Raw genomic sequence first — 17,736 nt, 5'->3', positions numbered from 1 at the left:
TTCGTGTTGATTTGAAGCATAAATGAACATGTATCTTCTTTATTTTTGTATGTGAACGAAAGGAAAAAAAACAATAAAGAAAAATTAAAAAAAAGAAAAAGAATCTCCAAACACATCCTGTATGACGTCACCTCTACGTCACTTCCGCGTGTCGGACGTTTGTTTTGCTGATGGTGGATGTCAGATTTCGCTGGATAATAAACATCAAAGTTGCTTGTTTTAGACGTAAAGTTGGACACTAAATACTATTTTTCTTCAACTGAGGCGAAACTGTGTCACTAGTCTTTGTCATAGTGTGTTTTTTTTTATCATAAGTGTGTCGGTTTTCTAAGGCAGACAGCTAATGCTAACGACAGCTAACTAGCAGGCTAACAAAGCACGTTTTTATGATGAAACAACGTTAATTAACGGTTTTAACGGTTCTGTGTCATATTTAACGCCTTTGTCGTACTTGTGGGGCAAGTTAAACCTGCAACATGGGTTAGCTACGTTAAAAAGGCGTCTGTCTTGACTCTGAAAACCAAACGACGTGTGTTTAAAGCGAAGTAAACGTTTACACCGTCACCTAGACACACAGAGATACACATATAAGTGGGAAATAACACGTGGTGACACCTGGAGGGTTTGATGTTTTGGACTGTCACGTGCATCAACACGAGACGGCCATGCTATGATGGTGCTACGGCGGCTACTGAGGAAGCGCTGGGTGCTGGGAGTAGTCTTCGGACTGTCTCTCATCTACTTTCTCACCAGCACTCTCAAACAGGTACAGAAACACACACTGCACTAGAGCAAAAGGTAATATCTGCTCCACCAGGTACATGCTAGCTGGGTTAAATCCTCCGTGCATGTGATTTTATATTACAGAGAGAGAAGGGTTGTTTTTAAAATGACCAGATGGGGATATGTGTTTTTGTCTCATCATCTGACAGATCAAGGTGCTCCTGCACATTGTTGAAAAAAATCCTGTAAACCCACTATTGCCTGAAAGAAAACAACCCTGCTCATTAACTTGCAATATTGGAATAGATAGATAGATAGATAGATGGATAGATGGATAGATAGATAGATAGATAGATAGATAGATAGATATACTTTATTTATCCCAAGCTGGGAAATTACAGTGTAGCAGCAGCATTACATACAGAGACAATAACAACACAATTAAGTAAAAAGAACAACCTAGGCATACTTCAAGCAATAAAATATAAAAATACAATAAAAATACAATAAAATATAAAGTGTCTAAAGAAGGAGTAGAATAGAATTCCAGTGCAGAATAATTATGAATATACAGTATAAAAATGTTGGTGCTATGAAACAAATAAGGTGCAATGAACAGTGTGCATAAAAACACATAAAGTGCATAGACAGTATGTAATGAACCAGGTTATTATTTGTTATTGTACAGTGTAAAGAAATGGTATTGCGCAATCAATCAATTTGGGGTTCAGTGTTTTTCTTCCCACTCTTCCTCTTGAACCATTGTGACCAACACCGTCACAAGTTCTTACACCCCAAAATTACATATTGAGGTTACTTGTTTTGTCTGATCAATAATCTAAAACCCAAATATATTCAGGTAACTATCAGAGATTACTTTAAAAAAAAAAAAAGCAGGAAGTTGAGAAGTTGGAACTAGTTAATTTTTGCATGTTTGCTTTAGAGGTAGACCGATATATAAGGCCGATATTTGCGTTTTTTTTACTTGCATCGGCATCGGCCGATCAATTAGCCCATTTCACTGAACCAGGCAAGGCTTGGTGCAACATCTGCCATTCTCTGGTAAGCTGCTGCTGATACCGGAAAATAGAAAAACACATCAAATATGTGGACTCACCTGAGGCGCCACCACCTCGAGGCCTAGAACAACATACACATTGTTTACTATCCAACTGTTAATACGTTTTGTTTGTTTTGTCAATAAATGTTTTGCTTTTTTTTTATTTAGACTTGTGTAACATTTGTTATCATTGTGTCATTTTTTATCATGTAAATGGAGGGAGAAAAGGCAATATCGGCTTCAAGAATCGGCTCAAAAGAATCAGCAGCACATATCGGTGATCGGTTAAGACTGATGTCAAAATAATCGGTATCGGCCTTAAAAAACCTGTATTGGTCGACCACTAGAAAACATTCCTGCTTATTAACTCGCAATATTGGCCTTAATGCATGAGATACCTTTAAAGAAATGGTATTGCTCAATTTGGGGTTCAGTGTTTTGCTGTCAGAAAGACATTTCGACACGTGGACAAGAGAGGATGGCCCACTCTTCCTCTTGAACCACTGCTGTCACAAGTTCTTACACCCCAAAAGTACATATTTAGGTTACTTGTTTTGTCTAATCAATTATCTAAAAGTAAGGTAACTATTAGAGATTACTAAAGAAAAACAGCAGGAAGTTGAGAAGTTGGAACTAGTGAATTTTCTAGCGAGTTTGCATGAAAGGTTACCTAAAAGATTATATTGCCAGTATTTTTTTCCTCCATTGACTTAACATCTGATTGGGTTAGAAATGTTCCACTTTTAGACTACTTATGTAGCTTATTAAGGTCTCATACAGCTGCTTTGTTAAGATGATGTACAACATGTGAGAACCTTGGTCTTTTGTTCAATGAAAAAAAAGGTTATAAAGAGAAAAAACATTTGTAGTTCAAATAAGACATCAAAACAAGATTTTTAGTATATATTTAGTATATTCCAGCGCTAATGCATCTTTTCATTTTAAATCTAATCATGCAAGAACCACTCAAAGGAACAAATTAATGCTGAAGTGGCTTTTACGAGTGATTTAGGAGAACATGTTGCATTCACCAGTTTTCCTGTATTTTAAATTTTCCCTTTCACAAACTCAATTTAACAATAGACCTGTGTTCGGAGATGTGCAGCTTTTCACTAATGGATGATATATTTAACGATGCTGAAGCAATTTTGAGCTTGAAAATCCAATTACAAAATCTTATGTGAAAGAGAAAGCTAAGATAAGAACACAGAAAAAGTTCTTGCATGAGGCCTGTTTTCTGACCCTTTTCTGAACTTCTTGTTCTTTGATTGCATCTCATGACTTTCTTCTCCTGTGTGAATAACGCAGGAGGAGCGGACCATACGGGACCGCACGCTCCTGGAGGTTAGAGACTCGGACCATCGCATCCCCTGGAAAGTCCGTTTCAACCTGGGGAACAGCAGCCGGCAGATCACTCAGTGCAGAAACTCCATCCAGGGCAAGACGCTGCTCACAGACGAACTTGGTGAGTAATACAGCCGTTACTCACACACAGAGTGATAACACGGCAGAGAGACTCTTTCAACGCCTCTAATCAGTGTACATGCTTATCTTTTGTTTGTTTTTCGCCATTTACTTTTTTTTTAAATGAACGAACAAACAATCAACATGAAGATCTATAGACAAATACAGAAAATATCAAGGGGAAAGTAAAAGCGTACAAAAGGGGATTGGAAAACACCCAGAAAAAAAAAAGAAAAAAGGGAAAGGTACAAAGAAATGAAAGTATTCTGATAGTCCAATCTGAGATTACCTGAAATCAGGTTTTATGGTACAGACATTAGTGGTGGGCGATATGGCCCTAAAAGATTATCACGATATTTCAGAGTATTTTCGCGATAACGATATTCTTGACGATATTAAAAAATACTGAAAAATATATATAAAATTATTTTTTAGTCTGTGTAAATAATTAAAAATTGTACAACAAAATACAAATCAATCATGAATCTAAATGTAGTGTAAATTGCAAATCTCAACAGTTGCCAAATACAAAAAAAATACTTACTTGAGTATTAGCTAATAATAATAAAAAATAACCTTCTAGGGGGTCTGTACATTTTATAGTACAATGTGATCAATCTCGTCCACTTTGAGAGCTAAATGTGAGCAAACACCTCACAAACACATCATTGCCTATTTTAATTAATTATTGTAAAGGAGAATAAAGGTTCTTCTATGTTTTATTTAAGGCATCTTATTTTGACAGTATTCTTGTAATTTATGTGGTGGATTCTGTGCTCTTATTTTGAAAGCTGCATTTGTATAGCGACAGGAAGTAATAGTAGCTTTTTGTGATTAAAACAACTTTAATTGTTAGCTAATGTTAGCTCGCGGCTAACGAACGGCACAATGCAACAGTGTGTTTGGACCGTTTGGACCTCTGACAGGACATGTTGACAGTATTTAGATCGGCTCACGCACACACAGACGCACAGAGAGAGAGACAGAGAGAGAGAGAGGGGACGGGACTGACACATTACAGACAGGTAGGTGCTTGTTTTGAAGCGCAGCTCGGTATATTCAGTGCGTGTGTGTGAATGCGTGCGCATGTCTCAGAGGAGGACAGAGAGGTGGGTCGGGGTTTTGACTGACTGACGGGTGACAGACACTCTGCTGAGCAGAGACACAACGCAAAATAACTTTATGTTATGAATAGTGTAGATATACTTTCAGTAGCTTGAAATGTGACGTTAGAGCAGCACAAGAGACTCTGGCGGGCCGCCAAGGTCTAGGTAATTAATAGGAAATCCTTATGCCACTATGTCAAGAAGTAGGGCATGTTGCCAATATCGTGATATGCATTTTTTTTACCCATAAAAAAATATACCGGTATATTCGTGAACGATACGATATGGCACACCCCTAAGAGACATATGTAATCCATTTTCAATAAATACCTCTTTTTGTGTTCTTAAATTGAAAGTAATTCTTTCCATTACAAAGATGTTGTACACAATATCAATCCATTCATCTGCACTAGGTGCCTCCCTCTTCAGCCATTTCTTCGTTATTGATTTCTTACAGGCCACCAGTAATAGTCTCAGTAAATATTTATCTTTATTCCTCCACTCCAGTTCCTCTAGATCCACCAAATATAACAAATTGAAACAAAAAGTTTTTTTTGTTGAAAACACAGTCTCTAGAATTTGATGTGATGTGGTGCTTATCTTTGTGAATGTTTTCCAGGTTACGTGTGTGAGAGGAAAGACTTGCTGGTTAACGGCTGCTGTAACGTCAACGCTCCCAGCTCCAGACAGTACATCTGTAAAAGCTGCCTTGCCAACGGCTGCTGCAGCATCTATGAGTACTGCGTGTCTTGCTGCCTCCAGCCTGATAAGGTAACTTCCACTGAAGGATGTGACACATGCTGCATCTTGCAAGAACACAACATGCATACGTTTCAATAGATGACCCTGGATGACACCAATCCAGATACTAGACACTACAGGCCAAAAGTTTGGAAGCAACAAAATAAATGTGATTATTATATAAAGAGTCACTTATTAGAGCACATTTTTACTACAATTATCAGGTCTTTGGGTTTTTATTGCTTAGAAGAAGAGGAAGAAGATTACTTTATTAATCCCACAATGGGGAAATTCAACCTCTGCATTTAACCCTTCCTTTTTTACACACAAGTGAACACACCATGCAAGGAGCAGTGGGCAGCACATTACTGTGCCCTGGGAGCTGAGTGCCTTGCTCAAGGGCACTTCAGCCCTACCTGTAGCTGTCAGTACCGGGATTCGAACCGGCGACTCAGTTACAAGCCCGATTCCTAACCTCTAGACCATTTTTTGTATCCTTCTTTCCTTAATATATAATGTATAATGTAATGTATAAATCTGAACTCTTGTTTCTTTACTCAGCCGCTTCAATTTGATCCATTTCTGTGGTAGTTTGTCAGAGATATGAACACAGTTGAGATTTATTGGGATTTTTGTATCCAAACTCTCAAAAGCCAAAGAGCTAAAGTGAATAATGCAAACTGTTTTTTTTTTCTTTTTTTTTACTTTTGCACTGAAGTTGTGACTCTTTCTAATCTTGTCAACACTAAAACTAACTAAAACTCTTTTCTGTTGTTAACATTTATTCAGCAATGGTCTGGTAACATCAATGTTTACCTAAAGGTCATTTGAGGAAAATGGTTTAATTCAATAAAAGGTAAAGTATAATCATGCAGTAAACACATCCAAAAATCCAAAGAGTCCAGACTGTTTTTTTAGAAAGCCATTGTGAACAGAAAAGTTGCTTCCAAACTTTTGGCCTGTAGTGTACATTCTGCTGCTGAATGAGACAATCAATTTAATACATTTACAGAGAAGTGTGAAGCTTTAAGAGAGATTATCTTTGAAAGGTAAATAAGCAATGTGATAAAAACAATAAAATATTCATTCAGCTTCAGAAAAGATGAAACACTAGGAATTTGTTTGGTTTTTAAGAAAGCCATTGTGAACAGACAATTTAAGTTGCTTCCAAACTTTTGGCCTGTAGTGTATTTCTCATAGTTAATAATAGACTTTGCATTTTAAACATAGCAGTTACTACGAGAGGAAGAAGTTGAACAGATATAAATCTGGGCTTGGTGTTGTGTTGCATATACTCACTCTCTTATCTGTGTTCTCTTCTTCAGCAAGCTCTCCTCGAGCGTTTCCTGAATCGTGCAGCTGAAGGTTTCCAGAATCTCTTCACTGCAGTGGAGGATCACTTTGAGCTCTGCCTGGCCAAGTGCAGGACCTCCTCACAAGTACGTTACAACAGTAGTTCTCAACCTTTTTGAGTCGCGACCCCCAATTTAACATGCATGTTGAACAGAATCTCACAGTTCAGATCATACAAACTCAGTTGATACGACGAATTTTGGACAAATAATGAAGCAGACAACAACTAAAACATCTCTTTGTCTGTGCATTTATATATTTTTTTATATTTTATTGTCACTTTTAATCTAAGTCCTTTGCTATAAGTTTAAAGGTCCATTCTGACCTCCTGAGTGTGTAACAGTCAGCTTCAAGCCAGAGACTCCTTGGAAAGTAATAACTTGATACTTTGGGATTTGTCAGAAACGACACAAAATTACCCAAAAAAGAATCAAAATGACCACAAAATGACAAAAAATGACCACATAAAGACACAAATTGACCAAAAAAGACACAAAATGCCTAAAAAAAGACACAAATTGACCAAAAAATTACACAAAAAGACCAAAAAAGGAAACAAAACTACCAAAAAAGACACAAAATGACCAGAAAAGACACAAAATGACCAAAAAAAGGAAACAAAATTAAAAAAAAAAAGACACAAAATGACCAAAAGAAAGACACAAAATGACAAAAAAAAAGACGCAAAATGACAAAAAAAAGACACAAAATGACCAAAAAAAGACACAAAATGACCAAAAAAAGACACAAAATGACCCAAAAAGTAAACAAAATGACCAAAAAAAAGACACAAAATGACCAAAAAAAGACACAAAACGACCAAAAAAAGAAACAGAACGACCAAAAAAGGAAATTAAATGACCAAAAAGACTAAAACACATGAACACTTTAACACAGTGGAGACAGAGCTGACTTCCAAAATGATTTGGCGACCCCCAGAAATCATCTCGCAACCCCAATTGGGGCCGGGACCCCAAGGTTGAGAATAGCTGCGTTCCGAGATAAACCAAATTGACCTCTGACCTCTGACCGATCACTGTCTCCTCTTACTGCAGAATTAGATTCAAACAAAAGTCCCATTATTGTCGTCATTTTGAAACTGAGAGTGACAGGATTCACAACCACAAGTGGAGTTCAGTCAGCGTTTCACTCGTATATTATTCATCCGAGGACTTGTTCAGCTACCTGTCAGAGTCAGTTAGAAGATATGCACTTTCACTAACGTTTCACTGTGACTCACTGTGATTGTCTCCTCAATTTCCTGCACGTCAAAAACTGGCAACATCTAGTTTTGGCTGTTTTCTTTATGAATCTGCTTGAGTTGTATGAACTTTCAGATGTTTGTCGCTTTGGATAAAAGCATCTTCTACATGAAATTGTTTAATATCAAACGTGGATTCTCTTGAGATAAAAAAATATATATAAATACGTTGAAATTCATTCTGCCCTGACTTTGACCTCTGGGTGATTCTCATGAAGCCAGTCTAAGTTCTGTCTGTGAAGATTATAAGGACATACTTTATTAAACTAAATATATTTCACTTTTATATGAATCAACAATATAGCCATAATGAGGCACAATTCATTGTTTTGTGTTAAAATAATATTTTCTATATTTTTAAACATATTTTTGATTTTTTTTGATGATCACAATTTCATTAGTTTCCTCACACTTATATACAATAAATATTTAATAAACTTTACAAAAATAAATATACATTTGTTTGACATGTATACTTTAACAGAATATAATCAAACATAATGGTTTTTAACAATGTATAAATTGATTCTTTTTTGGTAATTTTGTGTCTTTTTTTAGTAATGTGTCTTTTTTAAATAATTTTGTGTCTTTTTTAAAATAATTTGTGTCTTTTTTAATAATTTTGTGTCTTTTTTTAAATAATTGTATGTCTTTTTTGGTAATTTTGTGTCTTTTGTGTCATTTTGTGTCTTTTTTAATATTTTGTTTCTTCTTTAAGGAATTTAGTTTTTTTTCTGTCATTTTTATGTGTTTTTTTGTCATTTTGTGTCTTTTTTTTAAGTAATTTTGTGTCTTTTTTAAAATAATTTTGTGTCCTTTTTTTAAATAATTTTGTGTCTTTTTTTAATAATTTTGTGTCTTTTTTAAAATAATTTTATGTCTTTTTTGGTCATTTTATGTCTTTTTTGTGTAATTTTGTGTTTTTTTTATATTTTGTTTCTTCTTTAAGGAATTTAGTTTTTTTTCTGTCATTTTTATGTCTTTTTTGGTCATTTTGTGTCTTTTTTTAGTAATTTTGTGTCTTTTTTACCTCCAGGTAATTTTAGTTTGAGACCCCTGCTTTATATAATAATCACATTTATTTATCGCAAAGCATACCAATGAAACTATGATCTCTTTTTGTACAAATCTGATCTTGCTTCCAAACATTTGCCCTGTAGTGTACACTTGCTTCATAACACAAATTAAACATATTAACTTGTTTTTTATTCCTTCTCTTGCAGAGTGTTCAACATGAGAACACCTACAGAAATCCTCAAGCAAAGTACTGCTACGGAGAGAGTCCTCCAGAGCTCCTTCCTGTCTGATTTCACTTTTTCCACCAGGTTTTAGGAAGCACCGGAGCAGCAGCCGGCCCATTAAAGCATAAAAATAAAGAAAATAAAGGTGCTCGGAGAAGAGACTCTCATTAAATTAACTGCCGTCTTGGACACTTTTGCGTTATACTGGCAAAAACAGAGATAAGAGCACATCCAAGACCAACCTCAGAATGGACAAATGCTGTATGTGATTTGATTATTTACACTTCATAAGTGCATAGACTGCTTCATACATTCATCCGTGATGATCATCAGGTCTACATAGCAGGCAGCTCATCCAGCAGGATTCGCTTCAAACCGGTTCATGTCATTAAATAGGCTTCATTTTTAAACAACAGCTGTTTTGTGTTTTGTTGATTATTTTGTCAAAACAAAAAAAAAACAGCAAAGAATGTGTCATTACGTCTGTGTTTAGTGCATGCATATGAAACTGCTATTTAATAAAAAGTGACTGTGAAATTAAATGGTACTGTTTCTTTAAGAGTGACTGATATTTTTCATTAGCTGTTTTTTCGGGGTGTAAAAAGCAAATTAACACTGGAGTGTGTGAGTAGTTTATCCAAAACAACTCATGTTTATCATTTTAAAGCTATCAAAGGCCCCCAAAAAAATTTATGTATTTTGAAGCTTTAAAGAAAATACAATCTATTTTAGATTTTTTTTTCAGGAACAGCAATAATCCGAGGCATGTTTAGTTATTTGAAAGTGTCAGAAACTAAAATATCCCAATAAACATTGTTTATATTTCATTAATAACTCCATCACTAACCATTTCAATCAATATTTAGTGCAATGGTGTTCTCAAATATGGTTCAATGAGGATAATTCACTTGTTTTTCATTAAAAAAAATGCATGTTAAGACCTTCATATGAAAAAATGGTTTTACATGACAGGTTTTACATGACAGATTTTTTAAAATTTGATTTTACATTTTAAAATGTTTCTTCTCATGAAAAAATACTTTAAACTATTTTTTCTAGATTTTTAAATCAATTTGACCCGCAATGCATGTTAAAATATTTTATGTACATTGGAAAGACCTTCATATGAAAAAAAATGATTTTACATGACATAGATATTTTTAAAATTTGACTTTACATTTTAAAATGTTTCTTCTCATGAAAAAAAATACTTTTAACTATTTGTTTCTAGATTTTTTAATCAATTTGACCCGCAGCAGACGAAGAGGATTAATATGCTAAAACAAATAAACATTGTTTATATTTCATTAATAACTCCATCAATAACCATTTCAATCAATCTTTAGTGTTCTCAAATATGGTTCAATGAGGATAATTCACTTATTTTTCATTAAAAAAATGCACATTATAACTTTGTTATGTTTCTTCTTATGAAAAAAATACTTTTAACTATTATTCTAGATTTTTAAATCAATTTGACCGAAGAGCATACAAAGAGGGTTAAAATGCTTAAAAAAAAAAAAAAAAGCAAAAAAAGGAAATAGTGCTGCATGATCAGGCAGTGATTTTATTTTATTAGCCAAAAATGAGCGTTTTATTACAGAAAATACAGTCAAAATGTTGTGTTTTGTCTAAAAATGCTGTTTTTTTTTAACATCGTGGACTCGTTTAAAGCTCATCCAGGACATTGCAACTTGTAATAGAATATTAATTGATCACTTCATTTAAAGGAGGACGAGGCCCACATTAATCTTTGTTACAGTCTTGTTGTCTTGCATTGCTTTGATGGGACTGTGACAGACTTATCTTCCTCCTCTGCTCTGTCCATCTGTCAGTGACTGGAGTCTCTGCAGGTGATGCTATCAGCTTCTCTTTCTACCTCGGGCAACGTGGCGCTCTCACAAGGGATAGATGGCCGGAGAATAACAATTAATCATAGTGAAGGCTGAGAAAACAAACTGTCGTAATTAGGAAATGTATTGGAGCCCCTTTTAATTAGGCAACTTGATTAATTGCGGTCACACGGGAACAATGTGGCAAGTTTATCAGAACAAAGACATTTCTGATGGAGCTTTTTTTTAGGGAATAGTTTAAATCAGGGGTCTCAAACTCAAATTACCTGCTGGAGGCAGTATCAAAATGAACAAAAAAAGACACAAAATTACAAAAAAAAGACACAAAATGACTGAAAAAGCACTAAAGTAGTTTTTTTTCAGTCGTTTTGTGTCTTTTTTTAAGTAAATTACTTTAAAAATATATATATATATTTAAAAAAGACACAAAATTACAAAAAAAGACAAAATTACTGAAAAAACACTAAAGTATTTTTTTTCAGTCATTTTGTGACTTTTGTAATTTTGTGTCTTTTTAAAATATATATATATTTTTTTTTTTAAGTAAATTACTTTAAAAAGACACAAAATTATTTTAAAAAAGACTCAAAATTACCAAAAAAAGACACAGAATTACCAAAGAAGACACAAAATGATTAAAAAAGACACACAATTATTAATAAAAGACACAAAATCAAGGTGGGGGGCCACAAAGTATCCTCACGAGGGCCGCAATTGGCCCGCGGACCGCAAGTTTGAGACCCATGCTTTACAGTTTGGGGAAATTGTAAAAAAAATTAAAAAAAGATGCTACCTTTTTCAGGAGTTTGATGAGATTAATGCCAGAGAGTGATATTGATCATCCAATTCTCAGAGAGGAAGCGAATAAGCCTACTTCCCAAAAATGTCACACAATTTCTAAAATTGTGAATTAATCAGCTATTTTATCAACAGTCATGGGAAAAAATATATCATTATATCATTGTTTTCTTCAATTTCTTGTTCATTTTAATGCCTGGTACAACTACATTTTTACATTTGTTTGGACAAATATAACGATAACAAAAATAGCTCAAAAGGGCTTAATTTATAAGCTGATACCTAGATTTTCCATGGTTTTCTTGATAATACAATTTCTTGATAAACCATGAAAAAATTTCTCAATATCAGCTCTTAAATTAAACTCTTATTATCTATTTTTGTTGTTATCATTATATTTGTCCAAACAAATGTACCTTTAGTTGTACCAGGCATAAAATGAACAAGAAGAAATTGAAAGCAATTGAAAGAATTGAAGAAAACAAGGGTGATCTAATATTTTTTTCCTTGGCTGTATTTAAGGCTGTAAAAACATAAATAGAAAATAAAAAATGCATTAAATTCATACATTAATTCAGAGTATGAAAAGTGAGTAATACTGTTAACAGCTACAAATAAGCATTTTTAAAAATCTTGATAAAATCCTTCTTTATTGAACAATAGCTGCTATAATCTGCATCAAACTGGCCCTACAAGAGGAACCCACTGCCTTCTATGTACTTCTGAAATTTTGCTTTGCGTTTTATCTTTTTTTCCCCTTTCACCACTGAAATTTGGTCCTCAAGTTTGCTCTCCAGCCAGTTCAGATAGTCCCTGGCTGTCTTCAGCAGAGTGTGACTCCACTGTTTCCTGTCAAACAGATTATGGGGCATCATGGGCGGGGTCGGTTTCGGGGTGCATTCCCCTCCGAGTTTAGCTTTCAGACAGAGGACGAGCAGTTTCACGCTGGAGATGGCGTTATCGAGCTCTTTGTGAAGCGGAGTGTCGTTGGGGTTCAGGTTGTCCCTCTGGTCCACCAGGATCTTCTCCAGGCCTGCAGACATGAAGAGGAGGCTGCACTGCACCTTGGAGCCCTGGACCGGAGTGTTCTGGTGGACCCGGAGCTCAGGGAAACCTGGGGCCCAGGTACCGATGTCCGGCCCGTTGGCTTTATCCTGGAAGAGGAAACAGACAGTGAGTTCATTTATTTTTTTCTCATTATCTCATTACATTTTCTATGGTTTTCTTGATAATAACCAAAATCATTATCAAGAAAACCATGGAACATTGACTCACTGTCTTTGTAAGTCATTTTGCGTCTTTTTTTGGTCATTTTGTGTCTTTGTAAGTCATTTTGTGTCTTTTTTGGTCATTTTGTGTCTTTGTAAATCACTTTTTGTCATTTTTGGTCATTTTGTGTCTTTTTTTTGGTCATTTTGTGTCTTTTTTGGGTCATTTTGTGTCTTTTTTAGTCCTTTAGTCCAATATAAAATGTGATTTTGAATCTTTTTTTACTTTCAAAACACTATCATGCCCAATAAAGAATTTTAAATGTTGCAAATGTGAACAAAGTAAACCAATACTGCATATTACTTAATTCAATCAGTGCAACATTTTTAAACTTAAATATATTTAGTTGATTTAAAAGCTCTCAAATCGATTAAACAAAACATGAGTAATAAGTAAATTTATCAAATATTTATAATAATAATAACCAAAATCATTATCAAGAAAACCATGGAACATTGCTAGACATCAGCTAATATTTTTTCCATGACTCTATGTAATGCATGGTTTATTTGTATAGTTCTTTGTCATAATTTTGATTTATTTATGAAGATAAGTAAGCTTTTCAAATGATGGCTTTACATTTTGTAGATTTTGCAGAAATGTTACAGTAATCCCTTTTTAAAAAATCCTTTCCATTGTCATTTGATGCTTTATCTATCCATATCTAGCCATTTTCCATGGTTTTATTGATAATAACCAAAATCATTATCAAGAAAACCATGGAAAATAACTATATGATCTCTTAAATTAAACTCTTGTGAGCTATTTTTGTTGTTATCTTTATATTTGTCCAAACAAATGTACCTTTAGTTGTACCAGGCATTAAAATGAACAAGAAATTAGAGAAAACAAGAAGGGTCTAATCTTTTTTTTTTCCATGTATACTGTATGTGTAACAAAAACTTTGCAGAAATAAAATTTTACCAAAAAAAGTTAGTCTAAATCTTCATTTGGGCATTTTTTTTATTGTTGTTAGCTGATCAAATGTGCATAAACTGGTTGGGCAAAGAGCTGCAAGCATTTATTGCAGTTTGGGAAAAGGTCTAATGCAAACAATAAGGGCTCCAATTAATTTTGAAAAAATATAATTGGCAAAAAAAAACCTTTGCATTGTCATTTGATGCTATTTCTATCCATATGTATCCATTTTTCATCGTGTTATTGATAATAACCAAAATCATTTTCAAGAAAACCATGAAAAATGTCTAGATATCAGCTCTTAAATTAAACTCTTATGAGCTATTTTTGTTGTTATCATTATATTTGTCCAAACAAATGTACCTTTAGTCGTACCAGGCATTAAAATTAACAAGAGATTGAAGAAAAAGGGTGCTCTAATATTTTTTTTTTCCATGACTGTATAGTAGAAATGCACAAACACAGTAAATTACTTACAAAAGCTGTCAAGCTGGCTTGAACCAGGCTCTTGGTGAGGTCTGTCAGTTCTTTGGGATTGCATGAATCTGCACCAAGTTTCCTTGGTGCATGTCCTGCATCCAAGCTTTGCATCTGAATCACCATCCAGGTGCACACCACCGTCAGAAAACCTGCAAGATCACAATCACAGCTTTTTAAAAAAACATATTATTTTAACCCTCTGGAGTCTCCAAAAGCTCCAAATCCAGACTTCTTCATCACATCCAGACTAGAAAACAAAGCAGCGTGGAGCCCTACTGTAAATTTACCTCTAAAGTTCTGGCTGTAAACTCCATGAGGACAGTTTCAGTTTGATGATGATATACCAAGTAAAACTGGAGACAAGCTCAAATATATTTAGTATAAAATGATAGAACTGGATGGAACCCTCTTATATGTTATATTTGCAACCTTTGTTGACATTTGAAACATTTAAAATTCGTTATTGAGCTATTATTGATTTTATGTTGGACTAAAGGACTAAAAAAGACACAAAATTACCAAAAAAAAGACACAAAAAGATACAAAATGACCGAAAAAAAAGACAAAATTATAAAAAAAGTGACAAAATGACTAAAAAAATATACAAAAAGAAACAAAATTACACAAAAAGACTGAAAAAAGGCACATAAAGAACAAAATGACTAAAAAAAAGATACAAAATGACCAAAAAAAGACACAAAATGACTGAAAACAGACACAAAATGACAAAATTACCAAAAGTGTTACGCTAAACACTAAAGACACTAATAAAATAGTCACACTACAAGAAAACAACGACAACAATAAGATCACATTTATGTTGTTTTTTCTGTTTCTTTTTGGTTCAAAATGTTGATCCAGTAAGTCAGAATAAAAAATCAATAATTATCAGGTCATATAGGTGAGGTTGCGCTGGAAAAAAACCCCAACATGGCATTTAAACATTGTTTAAGTGGTGGAACGGAGTCAAAACTGGACAAAATAGCCCAAAAAGACTCCGTAGAGCTAAAAAAAAAAGAAAGAATCATGCTAAATGATGGCATACCGTACCTGCTCTGTATTTCATTCTGACTCTGCTCAAGCTTTCAAATATGATGAGGGCTGAATCGATATGCAATCCCAATCACACATGATCATTATTATATTTGCAAACCTCTCGAAAGAGGCGTGTGAAAACTGTGCAGATAAATTCCCCTATCAGCCATATCCTTTGATAAAGACAAGTAAAGCGTCAAAACCAACCAAGATTGTGTTCCTCAAGCAGGTCAACACCTTTCATGTGCTTTTTGTCACTTCCACCGAAGGAAATGCTGATCTCATCTGATGAAGATGATTTGTATTTTCACAACTGTCACGAAGGCTTGAATCACTTTTTATTGCATCCTGAATAACTTGACAGTGCAGAAACATTTATGCACATTCTGCAAAAAGACTTCCGATTTCAGTAAATGATCTTACACTCCAAAAACGAATACTGTATACTAATACTTGTGTGTTCAGCGTAACAATTTTGGTAATTTTGTCTATTTTTTTTTGCCATTTTGTGTCTTTTTTGGTCATGTTGTGTATTTTTTTGGTCATTTTGTGTCTTTGTAAGTCATTTTGTGTCTTTTTTTGGTCATTTTGTGTCTTTGTAAGTCATTTTGTGTCTTTTTTGGTCATTTTGTGTCTTTGTAAGTCATTTTGTGTCTTTGTAAGTCATTTTGTGTCTTTGTAAGTCATTTTGTATCTTTTTTTGGTCATTTTGTGTCTTTGTAAGTCATTTTGTGTCTTTTTCTGGTCATTTTGTGTCGTTGTAAGTCATTTTGTGTCTTTTTTGGTCATTTTGTGTCTTTGCAAGTTATTTTGTGTCTTTTTTGGTCATTTTGTGTCGTTGTAAGTCATTTTGTGTCTTTTTTGGTCATTTTGTGTCTTTGCAAGTTATTTTGTGTCTTTGCAAGTTATTTTGTGTCTTTTTTGGTCATTTTGTGTCTTTGTAAATAATTTTGTGTCTTTTTTGGTCATTTTGTGTCTTTGCAAGTCATTTTGTGTCTGTTTTGGTCATTTTGTGTATTTTTTTAGTCCTTTAGTTCAACATAAAATGTGATTTTGAATCTTTTTTTTTTACTTTCAAAACACTATCATGCTCAATAAAGAATCTTAAATGTTGCAAACGTGAACAAAGTAAACTAATACTGCATATTACTTAATTCAATCAGTGCAACATTTTTACACTTAAAAATATTGAGTTGATTTAAAAGCTCTCAAATCGATTAAACAAAACATGAGTAATAAGGAAATTTATCAAATATTTTCAAGTCTGAATGAATTGACTTATTGGCTCAATTACCACATAAATTAAGTAAATGTAACTGAAATATTATGTTAACCATATAGCAAACCTGAGTAGAAATCACTAAACAAACTGAGTAAATATAATTTTTGTAGGATATAACTGCAAATTTGCTTATGATTTACTTAAAAAATGTGTTTTACTGACTGATTTTACACTTATTATTACAAATATTTAAACCATGTAATCTGTGAGCCAAATATTAATTTATTTTGAAGAAGTAAACTTAATTTATATATGGATATTTTACACAAAGATTCCTGTTGGAGTTCTACCAATGAAATTTGATGTACACTGTAAGAAATTATTTCATTTTACTTAATATATTTGATAAAATGTATTAAATATAAATGCGTCCTTGATTTTGAGGCACTTGTTTAAGTAACTTTAATATAAAAATATTTGAGATAGAATCTACTTATTTTGATCACATTAAATATAATCTTTATGTGTTTGTCATTCTAAATCAAGAGAAATTTGAATTAATCCAACAAAATAGAAAACACAAAAAGAAACAAAATCACACAAAAAGACTGAAAAAAGACACAAAATGACCAAAAAAAGACACAAAATTACCAAAAAAAAGACACAAAATTACAAAAAAACCCACAAAATGACCAAAAAAAAGACACACAATGAATGAAAAAAAACCTAAATTACTTTTAAAAGACACAAAATGACAAAAAAATCACAAAATGTCAAAAAATACACAAAATGACCAAAAAATACACAGAATTACCAAAAAAAGATACATTAAAAAAAGACACAAAATGACCAAAAAAAGACATATAATCTTTATGTGTATGTAATTCTAAATCAAGAGAATTTTGAATGAATCCAACAAAATAGAAAACACAAAAAGAAACAAAATCACATAAAAAGATTGAAAAAAGACACAAAATGACAAAAAAATACACACAAAGACTGAAAAAAGACACAAAATGAACAAAAAAAGACACAAAATGAACAAAAAACACAAAAAAGACTGAAAAAAGACACAATATGACAAAAAAATACACAAAAAGACTGAAAAAAGACACAAATTAAATTAAAAAAATACATTTTTTTAGTCCATTTTTAATTGACAGGCACTTCCTGTTAAGTTATTAACTCAACTTGTAAAGTAGTCGATTTAAT

At 33.2% G+C, this 17,736-nt stretch overlaps 1 protein-coding gene across 1 annotated transcript; it reads left to right on the top strand.

The window, feature by feature from the left end:
• Positions 1 to 139: 139 nt before the first annotated feature.
• Positions 140 to 9,491, top strand: spring1 (SREBF pathway regulator in golgi 1). Its single transcript, XM_059336307.1, has 5 exons — positions 140 to 766; positions 3,092 to 3,248; positions 4,973 to 5,124; positions 6,420 to 6,533; positions 8,932 to 9,491. The coding sequence occupies exons 1-5, from the start codon at positions 671 to 673 to the stop codon at positions 9,013 to 9,015; spliced, it is 603 nt and encodes a 200-aa protein (XP_059192290.1). The 5' UTR covers positions 140 to 670; the 3' UTR covers positions 9,016 to 9,491.
• The last annotated feature ends 8,245 nt before the right edge of the window (positions 9,492 to 17,736 follow it).

The sequence above is a fragment of the Centropristis striata genome, chromosome 7, assembly GCF_030273125.1.
Source record: "Centropristis striata isolate RG_2023a ecotype Rhode Island chromosome 7, C.striata_1.0, whole genome shotgun sequence".
NCBI classification, from domain to species: domain Eukaryota; kingdom Metazoa; phylum Chordata; class Actinopteri; order Perciformes; family Serranidae; genus Centropristis; species Centropristis striata.
This window is presented reverse-complemented; position numbering and strand designations above follow the sequence as displayed.

Coding starts and splice junctions, on each gene's coding strand:
- spring1 (XM_059336307.1), top strand. CDS start 671: ATGATGGTGCTACGGCGGCTACTGAGGAAGCGCTGGGTGCTGGGAGTA. Junction 767..3,091: donor TCACCAGCACTCTCAAACAG/GTACAGAAACAC, acceptor TGAATAACGCAG/GAGGAGCGGACCATACGGGA. Junction 5,125..6,419: donor GCTGCCTCCAGCCTGATAAG/GTAACTTCCACT, acceptor TCTCTTCTTCAG/CAAGCTCTCCTCGAGCGTTT.